The sequence below is a fragment of the Neopelma chrysocephalum genome, unplaced genomic scaffold (assembly GCF_003984885.1).
Source record: "Neopelma chrysocephalum unplaced genomic scaffold, ASM398488v2 Primary Assembly neopelma1_44, whole genome shotgun sequence".
Taxonomy (NCBI): Eukaryota; Metazoa; Chordata; class Aves; order Passeriformes; family Pipridae; genus Neopelma; species Neopelma chrysocephalum.
Window position 1 is genome coordinate 5,306,468 of NW_020897703.1, and position 22,746 is coordinate 5,329,213.

Sequence of the window (22,746 nt, forward strand, 5' to 3'; positions counted from 1 at the left end):
TCTTACTAAAGTCAAATATCATCTGTGTGTGTTTGTGAAATTCTATGGTAGGTAACTAATAATTTCCACTCGGATAGCTACTGTTGCTGAGCCTTGCCTATTAAGCCTGTGCTTAATTCAATATTTTGAAGTAACATACTTCTGTTAAACATGTTAAGAGAGAGTAACTTGGTCTCTTTAGAGGAGATTTTTTGACAACATTTCACTTCTTCTTATCTCCATCAGTGTCATTTTACAAGCCAGATGTTACCTGTTTTCTGTTGCAGAGTAAGCAGAAATGGTGCAAAAAAACCCAGGCTGAAGAATCACCAATTGGAAGGAAACTTTCTGATCACAAATTAAATAATAGACCAGATGCTGACTGGCTTCAGCTGAAACCCCTTGCAGGTTGGCATTTATTTTCAGAATTTTCTCTGATTATGAGATTCAAAGTAGCGGCATGTTACTTTGGTATGGTATTTAGCATGTAAAGTCTTGTACAGTTTTGCTGCTATTATGCAAATCATTGTTAATAAGACTTAATAGGCTTTCCCTATTAAATCTTTTTTTATTTTGTTTTCCTTAGAGCTGAGAGCACTCTGAACACTTCCTAATAGGCCATAAAGATGGTTTTCAGACTTCTGAAGCAGTCAGGTTTTGGGTGGCTGTGGTTCTTTGGGAGTTTTTTTATTTATTTGTTTTCAGGGTGTTTTTTGGTTCAGCTGTGCCTGAATAGCTCAACCCAGGCAAAAATTAGATCAAAAATGAACACCCACACAGTCTGAATGCAGATATCTGTTTCACTTTGAAGATTCCAGCAACTGAACCAATTATCGTTTGGCTGAGGAAGCTAAACAAAATCTGTTTCTTTTCATAAATACAACTGAGTATCCTGAATATTCCTCAAGTATCCAAAACAACTTTCACATACTGTTCCTTCGTGACAGTCTGTGAATGCTCAGGCAGTGTGCACCCAGAAGGAATTGTGTATCCCCCTAGGGGTGAGGGAAGGGCAAGGGCTTTGCTTCATAACCTTCCCGTTCTGTTTGCCTGCATGGCTGCTGCATTAATTTGTTTATGAAGAGTCCATAGCCTGTATTTATACAAATTCAGTTTTGTTAATTTGATTGGTTTGTAGAAGGGAGAATTAGGACTGCAGCCTTCTCCAGTCAATGGGATATGGGACATTGACATAGAACATAGAAAGACTTTAAACTGTGGTGGTAAATATATTTGAAATGTCCTCATTTCATTTTAATGGGCAATCAGAGGAATTTTGCTTATGAAAACATGGAGCATGTACTGGTTTTGTAACACGCTTACTCTGAAAGTGTGCTCTGCTGCTCAGTATATCATTCGTACTGCAGGCACTGGAAGCCCATGCTGAATTTGAATTTTGAACTGCAGTGCCACTACCACTGACCTGAATGGCCATTCCATTTCTTTTTAAACCACCTCCACATGATGATTAAGACCCTGTTTATCTAGAACTCTCTGCTGCTTAGGTACTCTGTGCCAGTTTTTTTAATTCCACTTACGATTTGCTTATTTTTGACTCTGAAATATTTTTTTTAATTATAGTGAGCTAATTGTCCAGAACTGCCTTTTTTTTTTTTTCCCCTTCACAACTGTTTTTCTTTCCTGGAGCGTAGATTGCCCACTTTGTTTATTTATTAATATTTTGGAAATATTAGTAAACTTGAAATTCGTTGTATAAGCCTTCTGCATTGTTTTCACTTTGTATTACTTTGTAAAAATGGCTTTGATTGCTAGCAGGGTAATGAGTTACTCTGAAGAAGCTCACTGTGTGAGCACAGAAGTGTGACACAAGGATTCAGCAATACAGCAGATCTGTAACTAGTGTCTGTGCTGGTGGCAGGTCATGGTATACTGCAGTGAAGGCTGAGCTGTGACCTGTAGGGGCATGTGTAGGCAGTAGCCAGTTAAGGTTTCCTGAGCCATTCAGATTCCATCTACATCAGATAAGACATTATTATCATCCTGGCAACTCTCCTTTGCCAGTGCTGAACCATAAACTTTGTCAGTAGCAAAATTGCAGATACAAGCCTAGGCTGGGCTAAAACTGGCTTTGAGTGCTATGGACTCAGTGATGTTGCCTTGTAGTGGAGACTTTCATATGCTGTACATGCAAATTGGTGAAAAAATGTATCAATGAGAGATTTTTTTTTTTTGGCTGAATATTGACAACGAAGTTACTAGACTGGGATGTGTTAAAATACTTTTTTGCTTTCACAGAGGAGTTAATTCTTAGTTCAGTGATGCAGCAGTTACTGGTGACGTGTTAAATACAAATTAACACAGTGTCTCTCCCAACTGGCTTCAATGCAGGAGCAGACGACTCGGTTTTGTCTGAAGATCGACTGAATGAAACTGAACTAACAGATCTGGATGGCCAGCTGGAATCCCCTCCCAAAAACTTCTTGTCTGTGGAAGAGGACAACAACATGCGCCATTCTCACAACGACGTCTCACATGCTGCTCAAGAGCATGATCTTCATGACTCAGAGTATGACAGCCATGGAGAAGATAAAATGATAGCTAGAAAACACAGTCACCACTGGCATCACAAACATTCCCATCATTCCCATGGCCACTGTCATTCTGGAAAAGACCTGAAAGATACTGGGATAGCTAATATTGCTTGGATGGTAATTATGGGAGATGGCATTCACAACTTTAGTGATGGCTTAGCAATCGGTAAGCAAAAGCACTGAGTGTTTCTCAACAGTTTCTCCTTACCTTTAGTAACTCTGGTAATATTTTACTTATCAGTGATCATAGGTAAGGCTTCCAATTAGCACCCATGGTTACTGGCATTGCCTAATCTCCTTCAGGGCAGAAAGTAAAAGGCTGTCAATTGTAATAGTTACTACTTTGTTAATATTTTGTGCTATTTCCGCTGAAATTACTGTACTGGCATAGTGACAATCTCTGCCAACTAAAGATAGGTGCAGACAAACCTCTTTGTGATTTATGAAGCACAGTAATGCACATTTGTTGTTTGGATCTTAGTATTTGCCTTTGAATTATAAGTAAATTCAGTCTTATTTACAATGATATTTATTTATAATAATAATAATACTATTTCTATTATTGTTAATACCTAGAATTATACAGTACTTGTAACTAAAAATACACTATGAGACAGGTTACAGAAATAATTTTTAAAAGTACTACTAATGATAATTTTTGTTTAAGCAAAGTTTGGTTTTGGCTTATGGTCAGTATAGATTTATTTCTAGCCGAGTGCAGAACAAATTGAAGTACCAAACAGATTTTATTAGATTTATGAAATCAACTTTGATTTACATAATGCTCTAAATGTGATTTGAACTGTAAAATGCATTTAATTTGAATATATGTCATACAAGTCAAAATGACAGTGAGAGTACCGAAGTGCATACTTTTAATTTTTTACTTAAGTAGCTGCTAAGAATACACAGGGTTTTGAATTACTAGCAGGATGAACACACACATTTTGAAGGATGGGGGATAAGCTACTTATTAGGGTCTGTAGTTAACAGTGGAATCTACTACTATTTCACTTTCTCAAAACAATTTCTAAGAAACTAAATTCCTTAAAAATAACTTTTTGCTTCATTTTCATATTAAACAGGTAAGACATTTAGACAATGGTTTCTAAGGCCAAAAGGATTACTATGACTACTGTTGAGAACTTCACTGTATTGAAACTCTATTTCTAAATATTCCTGTGTCAAGTCCAAACAGCTGATTCTTTGGTAAAATGTGGATTTTAGAAAAGCATGTTCATATTTTTAGTGTATCAAGTTATGAGTAATCCAGAGGAAAGTTAAATTTCCCCTCTGTCTTCAGATTGTGTCTTCTCTTTCTACTTTATGTTGCCTGTTTTGACTGCTCACTGCAGGCTCTTTTTGTGCTTTTCTCTGCTACAGTACAGAAATTTAGTACCAGTTTTCTCATCTCAGAATTATTTAAGGTATGAACTTAAAGTTAATTGAATTAAATTAGCTTATGCAAAAGTTACTGAAAGACATTTATGGCAATGTTTTTATCCTTATTGTTTTCCAGGTTTGGCTTATTAATATTGCTGATATGTGCTCTACACATAAGCAGAAAGGAACTAGAGAGGTTATGGGTTAAATATTAGTTGGGATTTCCAAGCTGGAAAGGAGAGGTTTAGACTCTTGCTCATGTGCATTCCTAACTGTCCTCATGTACTTGAGAGTTCCTAAAAATGTAAAAGTGGTGCTATTTATTAGCTTTTTGCCTTTATGTGTCCGTTTTGGTCAGTTGTGATCTCCTCTCCCAGGATTTGTCTTTCAGATACACTGAATAATAAAGCATGCAGTGGTAATGCACATCCAAGATATTTCCAGTACTTCCCATTTATATATGGAGAGGGCCTAGGCATACTGAAAAATGTTAGAGTATGCATCCTAACAGAAGATCGTCATCTGTGGAAAGTCTGTTGATTTTCTGACTTGAAAATAGTGAAATATCATTTTAATTTCTTTTTCTTTTTTTTTCTAGGAGCAGCTTTTAGTGCTGGACTGACAGGAGGAATTAGTACATCTATAGCAGTATTTTGTCATGAGCTTCCCCATGAATTAGGTAACTAAGTCTAGAGACTCTGTGTTCAGTCTCTTCATCTGTACAAAATATTTGTTTCAAAGCTGTTGTGATACTCACTATGATAAGCATAATGCAATGCAGACACCGCAGGGGTGACCAGAACTTCAGAGTGGAAGGGAGCAATGTTGCTTCACAGTACATAATGATACAGGATTATATTGGCAGGTGTCTACTTACAGCAGCTCTGTGAAGCTTTTTGAACACGTTTTAAAAAATGTTCTTAGGAGCACACATATGACATTTTGTTGTTATACCTCTGCATTTTATAGAGAATTTCACACTACTCTGTGTGGCCTTGTCTTACACAAAGTTAAGTTACATAAGTAAACACCAGCTTACATATTAGGAAATTGTGCTAGATTGAACTGTGCATGTACTCACATCTTGCTTACTTGATGAACTGCTAGCTCTGAATAGTCAAAGGTGAGGTAAAACAAGTACTTCAAAAACCCTTAGAGGTGATGAGTGAAAGCATTTTATATAGGCAGCTACTGAGCTATAGGTAAGTAGTGGGCACAGATGGGAAATAATAGAGCAGATGTTCATGGTCTGATACCAGTGCTGTACAATCATTAGTGAAGTGAAGCTGCTGCAGTATATAAAAGATTGCAATATATAGCAGTATGCTTATAACTTGATAGCATAATGTGATTAAACTAACCCTGTGTAAGAGGTGAGTAGTTCACTGTACATATTTTTTATTTTTTTATTTTTATATGTTTTGATTCTAGACTAAGCAATTTATTTCTAGCATATGTGACATGAGAATATTTTGTTAATTACCCCCATGACTGTATATCATCTTACACTTCTGATATTCACAAGAATTCAGTATGAATGGAGTAAAATTATTAGACCTGATTACAAGACAGAAATCTAGATTTTTGTTGAATATCTACCTCTGTCACCAGTTTTAGCAGAGCTATCCTGAATTCAAAATGAAACAAGTTAACCTGGCACATCTTAAACCAGAAAAGTGATTCAGCATGATGTAAAGTCATTCTTTTTGAATGACTTCATCTGAATGACTACATCTCTTCCTTTCTCTAGTGCTCAAATTCAAATTCATTGTCACCTTCTGTGGGGACTAATGCCTTGTTATCCTCTTCCTGAATTTGCAGGATGAGGTGTATATAGCTAAGAGGAATTTTCACAGGTACTGATAAAAACTAAGCCTCTGGTTTTATGTGCCATGAAGAACTTCTGTGAAGTAAATTACTTGGACACAGTACTGGAAGGGATACTAAGCAGGTTTGCAGATGACACAACAGCAGGGAGGCCTGCTGTTGACTCCCTTGAAGGCAGGGAGACCTTGCAGGGAGACCAGAAGACTGGGCAAGCACCAACCATAGGAATTTCAACAAGGGAAAGTGCTGCATTCAGCACCTGGGATGGGGCAACCCTGGATGTTCATACAGACTGGGGAATGAGATGCTGGAAAGCAGTGCTGGGAAAGGGACCTGGGGGTCCTGGTTGATGGCAAGTTGGATATGAGTCAGCAGTGCCCTGGAGGGACAACCGTGTCTTGGGAGGCATCAGACAAAGCATCACCAGCCACTCAAGGGAGGGGATTGTCCTGGTCTGCTTTGCACTGGGGCAGCCTCACCTTGAATATTGTGGCAGTTTTGGTCACCACAATACAAAAAAGATATTCAACTATTAGAGAGTGTCCAAAGGAGGGCAACAAAGATGGTGAAGGGCCTTGAGGGAAAGCCATATGAGGAGTGTCTGAGGTCACTTGGTCTGTTCAGCCTGGAGAAGAGGAGACTGAGGGGAGACATCATTACAGTTTACCACTTCCTCGTGAGGGGAAGAGGAGGGGCAGGCACTGATCTCTTCTCTGTGGTGACCAGTGACAGGACCCCAGGGAATGGCCTGAAGTTGTGTCAGGGGAGGTTTAGGTTGGATATTAGAAAAAGGTTCTTCCCCCAGAGGGTGGTTGGGCACTGGAACAGGCTCCCCAGGGAAGTGATCACAGCACCAAGCCTGACAGAGTTCAAGGAGCATTTGAATGATACTCGCAGGCACATGATGTGAGTCTCGGGGATGGTCCTGTGCAGGACCAGAACTTGCACTCAATGACCCTTGTGGGTCCTTCCAACTTGGCTTATTCTGTGATTCTGTGTATTCTCTGTGGGAGGACCAGATCTAGACTCCTCAATTCACCCTTCATGATTAGTCACTATTACCTTTCTGACAATCAGCATGATGAGTAGCCACCTTTAAATTATATTTTAATCAAGGGATTGCTGCACATAAATACAGTTCTTACAAGAGTTGTCATTTTCTGTTGCTCAGTCTGACTTTGAGCCTCCGTAGCAGCATTTTTACTTTGGCAGTTCCTTGGATTGGTGAGGTAGTAAGTGTAAGCTAATTTATTTACTTGCTCTCCTGAGAAGAGTTTTACATCTCCTGATGCCAAACCCCTGTGTTCTGTCCCTGTTGCAGGTGACTTTGCTGTGCTCCTCAAAGCAGGTATGACAGTAAAGCAGGCCATTGTGTACAACCTGCTGTCAGCCATGATGGCGTACATCGGGATGTTGATCGGCACGGCCGTGGGGCAGTACGCCAACAACATCACCCTCTGGATCTTCGCCGTCACCGCTGGCATGTTCCTCTATGTGGCCTTGGTGGACATGGTAAGGTTGGGATGGTGCTGTGCCATTTTTGCATTCTGTGCATAAAACCTAGGACTGGTGTGGCTGGGCCACTATGTCCTGGAGTTCAGGGTTGTTCTTCACTAAAATTTAATCTTGGTATATTCTGGGAAGTTCAGTATGAACCTTTAGCATGAGCAGCTGGTAATATATAGTTCTTGTGGTTAACTTTTAAAGAAATTATCTTGTGGGAAAATGCTACTGCTTCAGAAACTTATAGGTACATTACCTTTAGTGTGCGTACACCATAGGTGCAGGTCCTTCAGGCCGTAATAGTGTTATGCACGTTATCAATCCATATTTAGACCTAATTTCTCTCCTGAGCAGCTTCAGAGCTTCATTTAAATAAGCCAATTTCCTCACTTCTTGTCTTTCCTAAGCCTAATGATAATGAAATCATTTTCCACTTTTGGGGTATTTTCTAATGCTCTTCAGTTCATTATTGAGACTTTGATTTGTACATATACTCTAGTTACTAGAGTAACTCAGTTACTCTGTTAATAGATGAATAAACTCTTTTCAGGGCTTGCTAAACTGTTAAATAAAATGTCTGCGTAGAGGGATCCTTCTTGCAACTACAGTAGCCTATATATATCAGAATATCACTTGCATATAAGTCCTGTGGCTGATATTTATTTCCTGTGCTTCCTTTGAGTGAAGATATCATGTATAAAGGAAGGCAGTATTTTCATTCTTTTATTCCTTTTTCTTTTCCTTAGTCATCATAGTAGCAACCAAATAGTCAAAGCCCAATGGTCTGACTAAACGAGAGCAGCAAAACTTCTGCAAGACACGCTTGAAACTGCTCCAGATTCTTGTCTTGGTGTTTCCATAATCTGCTTCCTCTCAAAGACCTTGTTACCTGACACACAAGAAGAATAGATTTTGATTTCTCCAATGCTGTCAAAGTAAATACCCAGCAGTTTTAAACCCCCTTGTAGTAATGCTAAGGTGAAGCCTTTTTTTTTTATCCAGAGCGTGTTCCACTAGATTTCAAAAAAATATCTGTGACTTCTCTGAACAATTTCTTTTTGATGCCTGCCAGGCTGCTCTCAGAAGTTCTGTTCATACCTCCCATAGCTAGTGCAGCATTGCAGGGACAGCAGAGCTGAAGCAGCACTGTGTCCAGCAGTTGGGCACTGCCTCTTCACCAGGTAAATGTGAATATGCAAGAGGTTCCTACAGTGCTAATGTATGTGTGGGCTACATCTCAAAGATGGAAGGAGGGTTTTATTACCAGTAAGAAGTTCTTACAGTGCACCGCCTCCTTCCTCCCTCCCTCTCAGAGTCTTTCCAGGACCTTTTCTACTGTGAAAATAAATAAGTATTTTGAAGACAGCAATGATGGGGAGTTTGCCCATAGTACTGGTTACTGTTAAATAAGCTTTTGCTTTTTATCGTGAAGGGCAGGGGTCTTCTACTTGCTGTTCAGTGCCACAGTTTGGGGAATACATGAGCGCTGCCTCTACCTGTAGCTAAGACTTCTACTCATCCTTTTCTCCCTTTTCATGCCCATGACTGGAAATGGAGACAGAGCACTGTGCCCTTCCTAGGTTTTGAGAGTTACCAGAGTATTCTTTCATTATTCTTAAGAGCATCCTTAGATTCAGAGCAGCAGTATTCTGTCTCTGTAGAAGTTACAACTTCTACAAAAACAGGTCTTCCATTCAAAAAACATGAAGGTGAGAATTGGCAGCAGCAATTCCAGCACAATTCTCTGATTAGATTTTGTGTTACTTGCTGAAAACAACTCTGGTTTATTAGAAATAAAATAATTCTGCAACAAATCTTGCCTGCCAGCATGACAACTGTGTAGTAGTCTTCAGTAGTGTAACTCAATCATTACTGCATTTATTTTGGTGACTTAACAGTACTTTGTAATTTGGTATAGTGCTTGCTGTTAAACTGCCTGGCCTATTGTATATTTATTGTCATGTAATTGTCAATTGATATGTATATGTAATGTGTCATTTTTCACATCAGTTTGGGTTCTTTTGTATATGTTTAAATACTCAATGAGTCAAATTAATTGTCAGGTTATGTGTCTTTTAGAAATACAGTAATACAAGACCAGAAGGGTGTAACATATTTGGGTTTTTAGCAGCTTTGATATAATTGTCTCTGCAGAATTCAGGTACTCAGAATAACAAAAACTACTCTAGCCTATCTAATGAAGAGCAATAAATAGACTTGTGCTGTGTACTACCTGAAGTTTACATTTTCTTCTGTAGTATCTTTTTTCATACTAAGTGTGTCTTGAAGGAATTCCTTTGTTTTTACCTCCTGATTTCATGAATTAATTTCTTCGTAAACATGCTATTTCTCTTCTGTATGTGTTGTAAAACACTTTGTAAGATTTATTTTTACATCTTCCAAGTCCACTATTATTTGTTGCTTTTGTCAGTACTCTTTGACTTTTCTTCATAGATGAGGAACAAAAGGACTAGCCAGAACTTTCGTAATTTCTTATAGTTTCACATAGAATTTCTCTTTAATTGCCTGGAGCTATTATTCCCATATTTTAAAGGGATGTGTATGTGAATATGTGTAAGCATCTAACATGACAAATGAATGGCTAAGTTAATCAGAAAAGTCATTATAAAGGGTATATTTATAGCAATGTAATTACTGTAGAAATAGGCAAAGCTTTTTATTATGTTTACTTGAGCATGACAATTTTAATTGAGTAGAAGTACTCAAGAGAGCAGAACTGCTGGGCTGGTCCTTATCTTGAGGAACTTAATGTTCAATTAGATGTGTGATCCAGTAAAAGCTTAAGAAAAAAAAAGTCCAAAGGAAAAGTGTTTTATGATATGATCATGTTTTTATTGACTGTAGTGGTTAGGTAGAGTTTAAGCTATGTCTTAGTGTGTTGTTTTGTAACTGAACCCTGGAGTATTTAGTCTTGACAATATCATCTTGTAAATTTGTCCATGTATAAATGGAATGGAGGTGAAAAAACTTTCTAAATTGGTTTTTTCCTTTTAGCTTCCAGAAATGCTTCATGGAGATGGAGATAATGAAGAACATGGCTACTGTCCTGTGGGGCAGTTCGTTCTTCAGAATCTAGGCCTGCTTCTTGGATTTGCCATCATGCTGGTGATTGCCCTCTACGAAGACAAAATTGTGCTTGACATCCAGTTTTGACCTAATTCTGGTAATCACTGTGGTTACAATAACGTTGCTGTATGGCTTTGAGTCTGCACTGTTTCGCTGTATGCACATTGCTCGGAGGAAACGCGGTGGCTTGCACTACTTACACAAGTACAGGACATTCATTTCTGCCTAGATTAACTGATGCTTTTTTCTAATTCAGATCAGATCAGGTCACCCAATGCAACTTCTACACTCAAGTGATCAACACTTAGGAAACACAAAATATGAGAAATAAAGGCCAAGTTCAGTGTACTATATAGGGAGCACTGCTTGCTTAGAAAGAAAAAGTACAGTGAATGATCTTCTTATTTGGGAAAATACCATTTCATTGGTACACTTGGACAGAACCAAGAAAATGTTACAGTTAAAACTCAAACCTCTGCAAGGAACCCGAGCAAGCTTTTAGTGCCATATAACTCCTGAGTAGTGCATATATGTATCTATATATGTATAGATCTGTGTAGATATATACAGATATGCATACATATATATGTGTGTGTGCGTGTATGTATATATATATTAATTCTGTGCTGATTTTTCTGCATAGTGGTGACTTGAAATATTAAATCTTACAGCAGGACATGACTGGAAACCGCTATGCCAGTTTAAATTTTTAAAAAGAAACCCAAAGCCTAAACACTGTTTAAATTCTTACAAGACATGTTAAGCTCACTCCGTCATTTCAATCCTCCTGTGTAAGAAGGCAGGCTGTTGCCATGTACTCTGCAAAGTGTGACTTCTGTTGAGGGTCAGTTTGATGATGTTTTTCCCAACTAAGATTTATTTGATGTTTGTTCCTTGATATTAGTAGGAAAATGCAAAATGCAGTAGAATTAGTGTTAGCTTGGGGAAATCCCTGACGTTGGAGTTATTGAGCTATTTCTGGTTTTTTCTTACAGACGCTAAACATGTATTGTGTGCCACTTGCAGCATAAACTACTGAAGAATTGTGGCTGTGAATTTGTGCAAACTCTTTTAACAAAGAATCCGTGTGGGAATTTCTCCATTTTTAAAAAACAATTATTTTGAACTGTTTTCTTCTCTTCATGTTAAAACAATCCAAAGTTCAAGATGCTAGTTACTGAACCTGGGCACAAAGGTTAAATTATGCTCTGTGTATGTTGTAATGGTAGGTTATTTACAATACTGTAATAGCGGATCAAATGTGTTTCTACAATGCCTTGTTATCAGACATTGCAACACCAGCCATTTCTGGCAGTAGAGAGTATGTAAGAAGATTTCTACTTCCAGTATAAAGGAGTTCATTTCTAAGATATTTTTTTACAATTTTGGTATTTAAATTAGATTATTAAAAAGCAGATGTGGTAGAACAATGGTATGTGTCATTCGGAAGAATAGACTGAAACTTTGGGCCTTAACTTGCTGGGACCAGCTGTCCTAGATCAGATTGTGCTGATACGCGTATATTGCCAGACATGAGTTAGTTCTTCTTGTACCCATCTCCTTAAAAAAAAATTGTGAGTTTGTGAGGAGTGCAAGTTGATTCTGTAGTATCAGTCCTAAGCATGGAAGTAGCTTTTTTTAAAACATGCAGTTTGTCTATTTTATGTGTATGCCAGGTAAAAGCTGTATTTTGACTATGTGCCGTAAGTTTTGTTTCGGTCTGCTTGGTGCCAGTGTAGCTGCTAAGAACACTGATCCTAACGCCTTTAATGAGAGCCAGTTGGTATCTTCATTCCATTTCAAATTAATGTGTTTCCTGTGGCCCTTTGCTTTTGAAACTTCATTGGTCAGGTCAGCTTTTACTGAGAGCAGCTCATGTATTTTAAAGTAATCGGTCGGTCGCCAGTATTTCTTCCTAATTCAGTATCAGGAAACAGTATTAAGGGTCCATTTCAAAGAAGGGTGCAGTTTCTTCAGTGAAGAAGCCAAAAGCCCAGAGTTCAGGCAGGCAGCCATTTCATGTTCTGAACTCAGGTTTTATTTTTTGCTCTTTAAACATGTTTACTGTTGGACCCTAATTAGCAAACACACTGTTGTTAGCTTCAGATTCCTGAATTTCTGCAGTGTAAAGCTCCTGGGTGACATTTTAGCATAGTGTTCATGTTTGGTCACTGAGTACCGTTTTCAAAGAGACTTAACTCACTGGATACCTTCTGAGGATCTAAGTTTAAAAAATCTGTGTTTCTTATGTATTAAACTGACTTAGTTTTTCTTTTCTGTTAATTCTGTCAAGTATAAGGGGGTCATTATGCAGCTGAACTGATGTTTTGTCAAATCATTTTTTAAGGCTTATTTCTCTTAATTCTTTTCAAATGAAGATTTCTGTATTTCAGGTAGTATATTTACTTCTTTATTAGTTGGAATATGGTTATAGCTTAATACACTGCCTCTGTAGGAAAATAGTTAACTTCCTTCCAAGACCATCTTCAGACAAGGGAAAAACGTGGTCATTGAAGGTAGGTACTGTATTTTTCATGGAATATAGGTTGTTTACTTTTATTTTCTAATATTTATTGCAAATGTAACAGAGCAGTGTAACAGCTGTGACTTCTTCTATGTGTTTCCGCCAGTATTGAATTCCAAAAGATTCCGATGTACACTTCTGTTACAGACAATCTGAATTCCACTACATTTCTACTTGGCTTCAACATTCCATTTTGCTTGAATCCAGAGTCTCATTTAACTTGTATTTGTTGGAGGGCATAAATGTTACTTGTATATTACAATGCTGTCACTGTGTGACATCCCATAAGAATTTTGATGTAAATCACATTGCACTCAATCCTCTGTGATTATGCTTAGAAAATGTTGTAGTTGCTAGATGCAGTGTGATTTTTTTTTTATTTTTTTTATTTTTCTTTCCTTTCCCCATTAACAACTGAGTCTATGGTTTAAAATGTGATTATGGTCCAATAAGATAACTTGCTGAGCTATTGGTCTTTTTGTTATAACTAGATCATTTTTTAAGATTTTATAAAGCTGGAAGTGATCAAATGCTGTTTTGTTCATTGTCAACAGTGTTGTGTTCATTTTATGTATGTTCCTTATACGTAAGGAGCCTTCAGAAAATAAAACCTATTCAAGGAGCAGATATTTTTGTTGGCTTTTGTAAGGTTTTGTTGTGTACTTCTGTATTTTAGTATTCTGTTTCAAATCTCGTGAAAGGCACAAATGCAACATTGCAAAAAAACTCATTTTGATTTCTCTTTTTACATGGCATTTCGGGACTGATATGCACTCCTTCTAAGTGATCTGGAAAATGCCCCTACCTCCCAAAACTGCAATAGTTTTATGAGTTAAGCTGATATAATAACACCACACCCTTTCTGACCCGGTGTTCTTGTGGTTTGTCTGAAGGGGGAGTCGTGACAACCACAAAGTTGGTGGAATGGCCTGTAGTTGACAGGATCCCTCTTCTCTCACTGGTCTTGTACACTGAGGCCGGGTAACTTGGTCACTGTGGAATGTCTACTCTCTTACATGGCTTCAGCCGTGTCTGCAGCAAAGAACAAGGTAGTCCTTTTCATCTGAGACAGCCTTGGATTGGCCAAAGTATTTTTACATTGTTTGCAGGGTTTTTTGTTTGCTTTTTAACAGATAGCTCTGAAAACTTCTTTCTTGTTTCCTCTTTCTTAGCAGATTGCTTCCGCTCCCAAGATACACGACACCAAACTTCCCATTGTTATTATTATTAGCAGAGGATTCTCAGACACTAATTTCTATTTCAACATGTTTAGCCACTTACAGAGCCAATCCCAGTCATCAGTGATGCTGCCACCATAATTGCATTCTCCAGTCCTACAGTGAAGAACATCAGCTAGCACCTCTTAAAAGAAAGCAAATGATCTGAGCAGCAGCTGAGCAATTCTCTGGGCAGCATATCCTTACCACTGTAATTTACTTGGAAGTCAACCAGAATTCTCACTGGAAAGTTTAAAAACTGTTAATTCATGCTTGAACCATTTGATCTGCAGATCTTCAAATAATCATCCATCAAGTCATCCAGCATTGCTGCTTTTGAAGAACGATAGCACCAAAAGTTTCCATAGTAATGCAGCTAGAACTCCCCTGAGTACAAGTTTATGGAAAAATCTTCCAAAATTTTCTCTACTTGTTTGGCATATTCCTAAAATAAGTGTATGCTGTCACAGGGCCATAGCTATGCTCATAGTTTTGTTTTTTTTTTTAGAAAATAAAGTCAAACATGCTTAAAGTCTTGAGGTTAAGAGAAACTGGACTCCTCTTAGGTGCATAAAAGGAACAAATTATGACTGATAACAGATAAATTATTTACAGAAAGTCAAGGCAAGAGTGGGTGATACACTGAGAACTGGGATGAGGAAAACCGGTCGAAAAAGGTACCAAGAAATATTTACTACATACAAGTTATCTTCAAGAGAAGGAAAAAAAAAGCCTTCCTCACTGGTAGGAAGTATGTTTGCTCCTAAGCTCTGGTCGTAGGACACTTCCCTAAGAACCCTCCCCCTTCCCACCCTCTCCTTCAGAAAGGAAACACACAATTCCATGAAGCTGCTTGAATCACTTGCCCATTAGCCACATTATTGCTTGAATTTGCCCATTGACCACACTGATAACCAAAATAACTCCAGGCTGACAGTTGTTTGAAAGTAACACACACACACCCGCCCCCTTCCTGCCCCATCCCTAACTTTAACAGATTTTGTCTGCTTAGGAAGCTGGAGCATGAAGAAGTGCCATGTATTGCTAGCAGATTCCAGAGGGGCTTCTATGAAATACGCCTAACTCTGCAAACAGGGAAGGAAATGCCTTCTGCCAAACTTACACAAATAGGTCGAGGTTCTCTTTCATCTGAAACAGTTGAGGATCTGGTATTCTCCCTGTCATTGAATAAATCACAGAGGGCCATTAATTGTCTTAGCATGATGTTTTACACTTCGCAGTAACATCGCCAGGAACGGAATCCACAGTTTCTGCCTGGAGACAGGTTACAATTCCAATGAATAAGGCAACTGTGGGAAACAAATGGTGCTCTGTTTTGCATGGCAGAACTTCTGAATTGTAATTTGAAAGTTTCTCAGATCTGTTATGTACCAATCATGGTACTCTAACCACGAAATGAATGTGGTGAGCACTAGTGCAAGTAGACCTTGGCTTCCAGTTCACTGTCCCTGCTAAGCTGTGGCAGCAACCCAGCCTGCATTGGTACATTCACACATAGTCCTACAAAATGCAAGCAAGGGCTGGTGACCCTTGTGAGCAGTTCCTGTACCTTGTACTGGTCAAGGAAGGTGTGCAGCTGCTGTGCAGGTCAGTCACATTGGAGCTCTATGGAATGTTCAACCCAACGGCCCAAAATTCCACCTTTCTTGCACCAGAGCGTGGAAAAAGCAGAGGCCTCGCAGCAATGTCTTGAACGCAACCTTAAAACCAAGTGAAATACTGCTAATAATTCATGACTGGTTAAACCATTTTTTTTTCTTGTGTCCTCCACAGTGGTGCTGTCTTTGAGTCACTCAAAGCCCAGTGCCTCCTGCTCTGGTCACTGACTGACTGTTTGTGAGTCAGGGGTAACTTCTTGACACACAAAGGCCTTCAGCAGGGTCATTAAACTGTCATGAGCTCCACTTCAAAATATTCTCTTAAACCCTCAAAGTGATTTTATTTTTGAAGTTATACATTCATTATATCTAATTATTATACATGACATGCAGCTATGCAATTTTTTTACACCACTGTATTATAAAACATTGCTCAAACAATATTTATGCTTTCTTTTTTCTCCTTATCAAGGTAGATTTATGGCCTTTACACAAAAACATTGTGTAGGAACTTTTGGTTTGGTTTTCAATTGAGACAGTTTAGCAAAATATAGATCTCAGTTAGATGATCTACATTAATTATAGAAAAATAATGTAAAATCATGTAAAGTATGCTTGCAAACAGACATCTAGTTATAAAAAGAGTGGTGAAGATTTTCCCAGTCTTAGGGTTTTTTTTAACTAGAGAGCTGTCTTATTGATACCATACCACTAATTTCAATTGAAGAAGTAGGAGATGAGCAATAAAATAAAAATTAAATTTACTGCGTTATTGCCAGTTATCAAAACTAGTTTCCTTTCAGTGGAAAGCACCTATTTAATTTGTGAGGGTTTTTTCCCCCCAGATCGTATATACACAGTCATCAGGGTCTGCTTTAACTGAATCACAGAGTTGTAACATTACTAACAGGCTTTCTGCAGCTGTTGGAAAAGTCAGGATCAGATATTGAATATATGATATTTAATGTATGGTATAGTTTAAAATACAGTTTAAATCTTTTTTTCGTGCCATTCCACTTCACTAAAACCTCTTATCTATCTCCCATTGAAATGCTCCAACTACACATCCATTTCATCTGGAACTATAAGATTCTGACAGTTTAAAAATACTCCTGAAAACAATATGATCTTGCTCTTGAAGGATGTAGACAATCTACTATAAAATGCAAGATACCTTTGCAGTTTGGTGGCTGGAGACTTAAAGTATGTTTGTCATTCTCAACAGCATGGAATTCTGACAGAATAATAGTCAGGAAATGCAAGAAATACATCTTACCCAAAACCAGAAACTTTCTATTATTCTAACAGTACTCTGTTACATAAAAACTGATTTGGGCTGTTGGGGAATTTTTTGTTGTTGTTGTTTTAAATGCCATAATAACGACAGTCAAAGTGAAAAAAATCCATACTTCAGTTCTGCAATTCTAATGTGTAAATGTCACCCAAGATTCTAAGGTCCTATATTACTATGATTTTTTAATTAAGTATTATATTACAATTAACGCATATTAGAAAAAAATTAGCATTTTCAGACAAGATTGCTTACAATAAACATTTAAACCATTACAGTTTTTTTCTTTTTTGCATTTTATATTTGACATTACACAAACAAATTAGTTAAATAGATCATGACTTCACAAGATGATAAAATATGCCAAAAATATTTTACCTACCATTTTCTTTAAACAGTAGGCAAATTATTCATTCCTGAAAAAAGTCCTCTGCATTATTTAGTGCCTTTTGTTAAAGAGAATCAGAAGATCGATTTGGGCAGTTAAAAACTTTGGCATTTCAACTTTTACTTAAATAAAGTTCCTTGCTTCACACAAATATACACCTGTGTACACATATACACACACAGATATCAACTATGTTCAAAAAGTCTGGAGATATTAAAATACTTGATCATCAGCAAACTACAGAAGGGCTGTCATGGAGTCAGCACCAGGAGAAAGTATAAATATCAGTGGTTGCACAGCTCAGGCTTTGAATTCTTGTACCATTTGTATCATCTAAAAGAAAAAGGAAAAATAGAATTAAATTGCCCTATTTTGGGTAACACATACTACTCTAAACATCTGAATATCAATTTCAAGGACAGTATCCCTGCATATAAAATTAGATACAAGTACAGTCCCAGAGGAATCAATGATTTAGCATGTGTAAATCTAGGCAAAAAAAGATGCTCTAATAGAGCTGAAATTAAAAATCCTATGCAAATGTTCCCTAATCTCATTTCTGTCACCACATCTGGACAGACTGACATGCTGGGTTTTTTCTGCACTTACTCCATCTGTATTATGGAGAGGATTTAAATTTTTCCAGTCTCATAATGCAACACCTTTCAAAGGTGTTAAGATCTTGGCTTAGAAAGCTGCTGCATACAGCAGACTTGAACACACTGGTGTTTAAAATTCCTGCTGAAGTTAACTGGGCTCTGTACCAAAATAAAAGACAATTTATAAAGCAACAGATTAATACTTTCATCCTGTAAACCCTTACAGATGTAATTCTTCAAAATATTATAATTGATTCTATCTCTGGACATACTCTAAAATATTTTAAAATCTAATAGAATATTTAGAATATTATAAAATAACCACCTCCTCTTTAAAGAAATGCAATAGTATTTGCAAAGAGAATCCTAAGATTTAATATCTGAAAGTGAAGTCTAAGAAACACTAAAGGAGTCAAATAGCAATGTTAATTCAACCCCTCTGTCACATTCTGTATACTTGGTCACACTATGTATTTTTTCCCTGAAAGCACCTGTGCTAATTGCAGATTTTATAATTGAAATGTTAAAAACTTCATGTTAAAAATTCTAGTTACAAATACAGCAACTTCAAATATAAAATTTTATCCTTAAAATATTCTTAAAATATCCTTAAAAATATTATCCTTGTTGTGACCAGAGGGGGAAAAAGTTCCAGTAGCTTCATTCTCTTGACTATCCTGCTCATAAACTCACCTGTGTTTTTGCTTTCTTTAAAAACTTACCCTGCTTTACAGGTGCAATGTGTCACCAATTAGTATAATGCCTTAAATTTAAGAGCAGGAGAGAGGTTCTGGGCTCTGTTAACTGTGGGCTTTATAGATGGAGACACTCTTGAAAGAGCTTAGTTCAGCTTCCAAGCTCTTGACTGATTTTAAGGAGATGTATGAGTATGAGAACCGTTTAAAAACCTTCACAAAGTGGCCTTTCCAAGAGAACTGCAAGTGCACTCCGGAGAATGTAAGTCTGAAAAATGGTTATTTGTCCTATGCCTTATTTTTTATATACTGTGCCTAAATGTGAAGTCACTGTTAAGTATATTCATGCTCAAGAAGAGCCCATTAAACTTGATGAAGATGAAAAGTTAAATACTCCAACTTTGCTCTGTTTGCTCCTCAGAAATACTGTAGTAGGATGACTGGCTTTTCCATGTTCAGTCCACTAGTCTAGCTGCAGAACTTAATATAGTTACTTTTTTTTGTTCTTGTCACTGAAAAGTTGATTTCTAGTATTATGTAGTTTTTCTGATTGCAAATTTCTATTTATGGCCAAGCAACCTACATTAGACTAGAGAAGTACACATCCAGCAGGAAGGATGAGGTAGCAGAATGATGGCTACTTAAAATTCAAAAATGGAAATATATAAACTTTAGAAAACTTAATGTTTCTGTCCCTGCAGGCTTTGACTTGAGCATTAAAAAAAAAAAAATCTACCTGACTTCTAAATAGGCACACATGTGAAACCTTCAAGCTGGATCTCAGATAGTTATCTGAGAAGGTTTGGATAACTGAAATAAACTTAATTTTTAGTGTTCTGATCAGACATGATTCTAAAGTGACAGGAAAACATAGAAGTCCAAGATGTAGCATTTTACTCACATAATTTATATATAAATGTTCTCTATGTCCAAGACTTTTTTTTTTCTGAAAATATTCTTTAAAGTCCTGATTATGGCAGATCTCATGCACTGCTACAGAAATACCTGTGTATTGTGGCATTTACTGGTTGTTACCTGGTACAACAAAGCTATTCCAGTTGCCTGCAGATACCACAGCTATGCAGAAACCTTTTCACTACTTGTAGCCTATTCCTTGTTCCTTTACTAATTGCTTATTTACCTGCTTGCAGTCCTCACACTTAAAATTTCTTTTTCAGCCTGGTCTGTGCTGATAGACATTGTGAGGAAAGGTGTTGTTTGCAAGCTCTTCAGAATTAAGTCTGCTCACGTAAACATGAGCAAATGTGTGGGATAAGGCTTTAAACTTCTAAATTGTCCCTTGCAGATGGCAAAGGCAGGATTCATCCACTGTCCAAATGTAAATGAACCTGATGTGGCAAAATGTTTCTTTTGCTTGTTAGAACTGGAAGGCTGGGAGCAAAATGATGATCCATGGTAAGCACAGATGCAACAAAATTCTGGAAGTATTTCTCCAAACTTCTTTGACAACATTCTCTTAGTCAATATAAAGTTACCAATTTCCTCCATGACGGTTCACAAAACTGAAGTTTATCTTACCTAATAACCTTGAAATAGTTCAAGTAGCTTTTGTCTGAGATCCACTAGATCTATTTCTTGTGTTTTCTGTATGATACTTCTTCTGCTGATAGACAGTAGAAGTACTGAAGAGACCCGTCGCTTCAGATCTTCATCTCTTGAAATGTAACTTTTATGGGTTTAATATATGTTCTTATTCTGGGTTTATTTTGCAGGGAGGAACACACCAAACGTCACACCTGTGACTTTTTATCTCTTCCTAAGAACTTTGAAGACCTTACAATGGAGGAGTACTACATGCTGGAGATGACACGGCTGAGAACATTCATTGTAAGTGTTAACCAAATAATCTTCGTATAAGATTCAAAGCAAGAACGTAAACAAGAACCTCTATCTCTTAAGATTTCCAAGCATCAGCCAGGAGTGATGGTATAAGGTTAGAACATGACTTATACTGAAGTAATGATTTACATGCATTGTTGGCTAAGAAATCTGCACCCAGACACTTCTCACTGTAGTCTGTTGTCTGGCTTTTGAATGCAAACCTGTTTCCTTTAGAGAAAACCAGCAACTTATTACAGCAAAAAAAAATATATTGGGTACAATAATCAATCCAGGAAGCTCAACAATGAGCAGCTCTTCAGGAGGGATGAACAACACATGTGAAAAGACAAAATTTGGCCAGATCATTGCTTCACATGTCCAGTTTGACATATAAATCAGCCTAATTAATCTTTTAAACTTTAAAGCCCATCTCAAATGTTTTACAGTTCACCAGTTTTACTCCTTCTTGATCCCAGGGTTTTGTGCCACACTGGTGGCATGTAAAAAAGGACATAAAACTGAGCTGCTCTGTTAATCAAGATCAGCTGATCTTTGATATATGAGCCCTACTCCCATGGATACTAAGAATCAAATGACTCAAGCTCCCTGATAAGGTGCAGTAAAGGTTCTGCATCGTACTTCTTGGTGGGTTTGCACGAATAAGGTCTTTGCTTTGCTAATAATATTCTGTATTAAATACATACCTGGTGAACATCAAGGTTAAGTATTTAAGGTCCCTAAGCAACAGATTAAAATACATAAGAATAGGATCACATGGTGCAGTGGGAGCAGTCTGATAGCTTAAAAGGTGTATTAAGAGTGAAACACTGACGTTATCCAACCTGAACTGTGAATGTTTTAGAGCAGTGTTTCAAGGTACAAAAAGGGTCTTGGTCATAATATTACTTTATTTCTAAGTAGAGTATATAGAAAACTTGAAGCAGCAGCTTCAAGAGGGAACAATTTGTGCCCAAGAATCCTGTCACCAATAGCTTGGAGGGCAATCCACTAGGCCTGTTTGCCCTCTTGAAGCACTGATATCCTAATGTGTCCTGAGGAGTGAGATCATGCCTCTTCACACAGAAGATCAAAGTTAAGTCTCCCTCCCTGATGTGGTGTAAAATACAGCTAAACAGTAGGGTCACCTTTTACTTTAAAAGAAAAAGGTATACTGTACATAGCCAGAAGTGGTCACTGAACTGAGCCCTACTGACGAGGCTGGTGGAGGAGTTTCTGAATCAAATGAGGGAATGCATATGCCACATCTGCCAAACTGCTCTGCACCATTCCAACAGCCACAGACAAAAGCAGACTTCTAAGCTAGAATTTGTGGCAGATCAGTGAGGTTTTGAGGATCTAAGGTTTGAATCTAGTTGAACTGGACAGTTAAATTGCTCAATTGAAAGTCTCAATTTTTGCTTTGCTTTAAGTGCAAATTTGGCAGACGCATAATAAACTCTTTTGAAGAAGAAGTCGCCACAACTAGGAAGCATCTTGTGGATTACTTTGTCTCCAAGCATCAGTACACACCACCACTGCCACTGCCTCTCAGTGATGATCCATCCACTCAGAGCTCAGAAGGCTCACACTGCCAGTCAAAATAAGACCAGGAGAAGTGAAGTGTCAAGTCCGGTTCTAAAAGTTTCTCTTCTTTATGTGGTACAGTCATATCTTTATCTGAGTATGAATATAAAGCTAAACAGTTGTGTGAGGAAGTGTATGTAGAGAATTCCTTTCATAGGGTCTCTGGAACAGAGGTCAAAGCTGTTTATACTAACTCCTGTCTTACATAATATGCTTTGTTGTTATGCTTAAGTGTGGACTAATAGTAGTCCCACTAACCTGTGAATATGTGAAAAATGTCTAAGCAAATACTTATATTATTGTGGTTTTTAGCAGACTGATTTTTTTTTTTTTTTTTGGAATAAAGATTCAGAACTCTGAGTACCTTTTGTGATATCTGTTAAAGGCTTATACCAAGACATACTCAAATCAGAACAGTTCTGCTTCAAAACACTGCCCACAGAACAAAATGGATCCCTCTGCTTTAAGTAACTACTTTATCTTCTTTAAGTACCTACTTTATCTACTATCTGCTCCTGCTTACCATTACTTTCGAGATCAGACAAAATTGTCACAGATAGTGACATCCCGCAAAAATAGCAGGTGTACTGAATAAGGGAAGATGCAAGGTTTGTTAGACAGTCATAAGGAAGAGCTCTTGGGATTTTGGTGTGTAC

The 22,746-nt window shown here is 37.5% G+C and overlaps 2 protein-coding genes across 7 annotated transcripts in view; both read left to right on the forward strand.

Annotated features, from left to right (window-relative positions):
- SLC39A10 (solute carrier family 39 member 10) overlaps positions 1-16,079 on the forward strand; it is a 51,108-nt gene extending 35,029 nt beyond the window's left edge. For 4 of the 6 annotated variants that reach the window (XM_027678146.1, XM_027678145.1, XM_027678142.1 and 1 more), the window contains exons 6-10: positions 267-387; positions 2,329-2,697; positions 4,513-4,593; positions 7,063-7,253; positions 10,260-13,482. In XM_027678146.1, coding sequence (XP_027533947.1) covers positions 267-387; positions 2,329-2,697; positions 4,513-4,593; positions 7,063-7,253; positions 10,260-10,418 — 921 coding nt within the window. In that variant the 3' untranslated portion in view covers positions 10,419-13,482. Of the gene's footprint in view, positions 1-266; positions 388-2,328; positions 2,698-4,512; positions 4,594-7,062; positions 7,254-10,259; positions 13,483-13,616 lie in introns of those variants that run through there. The other 2 variants (XM_027678144.1, XM_027678143.1) reach the window with 2 other exon arrangements.
- Positions 16,080-18,584: 2,505 nt separating this feature from the next.
- On the forward strand, positions 18,585-22,450 carry LOC113965163 (baculoviral IAP repeat-containing protein 5.1-like). Its single transcript, XM_027678148.1, has 3 exons — positions 18,585-20,080; positions 20,398-20,512; positions 21,937-22,450. Exons 1-3 carry the CDS (start codon positions 19,971-19,973, stop codon positions 22,108-22,110), a joined length of 399 nt encoding a protein of 132 aa, XP_027533949.1. The 5' UTR covers positions 18,585-19,970; the 3' UTR covers positions 22,111-22,450.
- The last annotated feature ends 296 nt before the right edge of the window (positions 22,451-22,746 follow it).

Bases quoted from the DNA above. Each gene is read 5' to 3' on its own strand.
- LOC113965163 (XM_027678148.1), top strand. From the start codon at position 19,971: ATGGCAAAGGCAGGATTCATCCACTGTCCAAATGTAAATGAACCTGAT. The intron at 20,081-20,397 runs GTAAGCACAGAT...TTTATTTTGCAG, and splicing joins GAGCAAAATGATGATCCATG to GGAGGAACACACCAAACGTC. The intron at 20,513-21,936 runs GTAAGTGTTAAC...CTTTGCTTTAAG, and splicing joins CACGGCTGAGAACATTCATT to TGCAAATTTGGCAGACGCAT.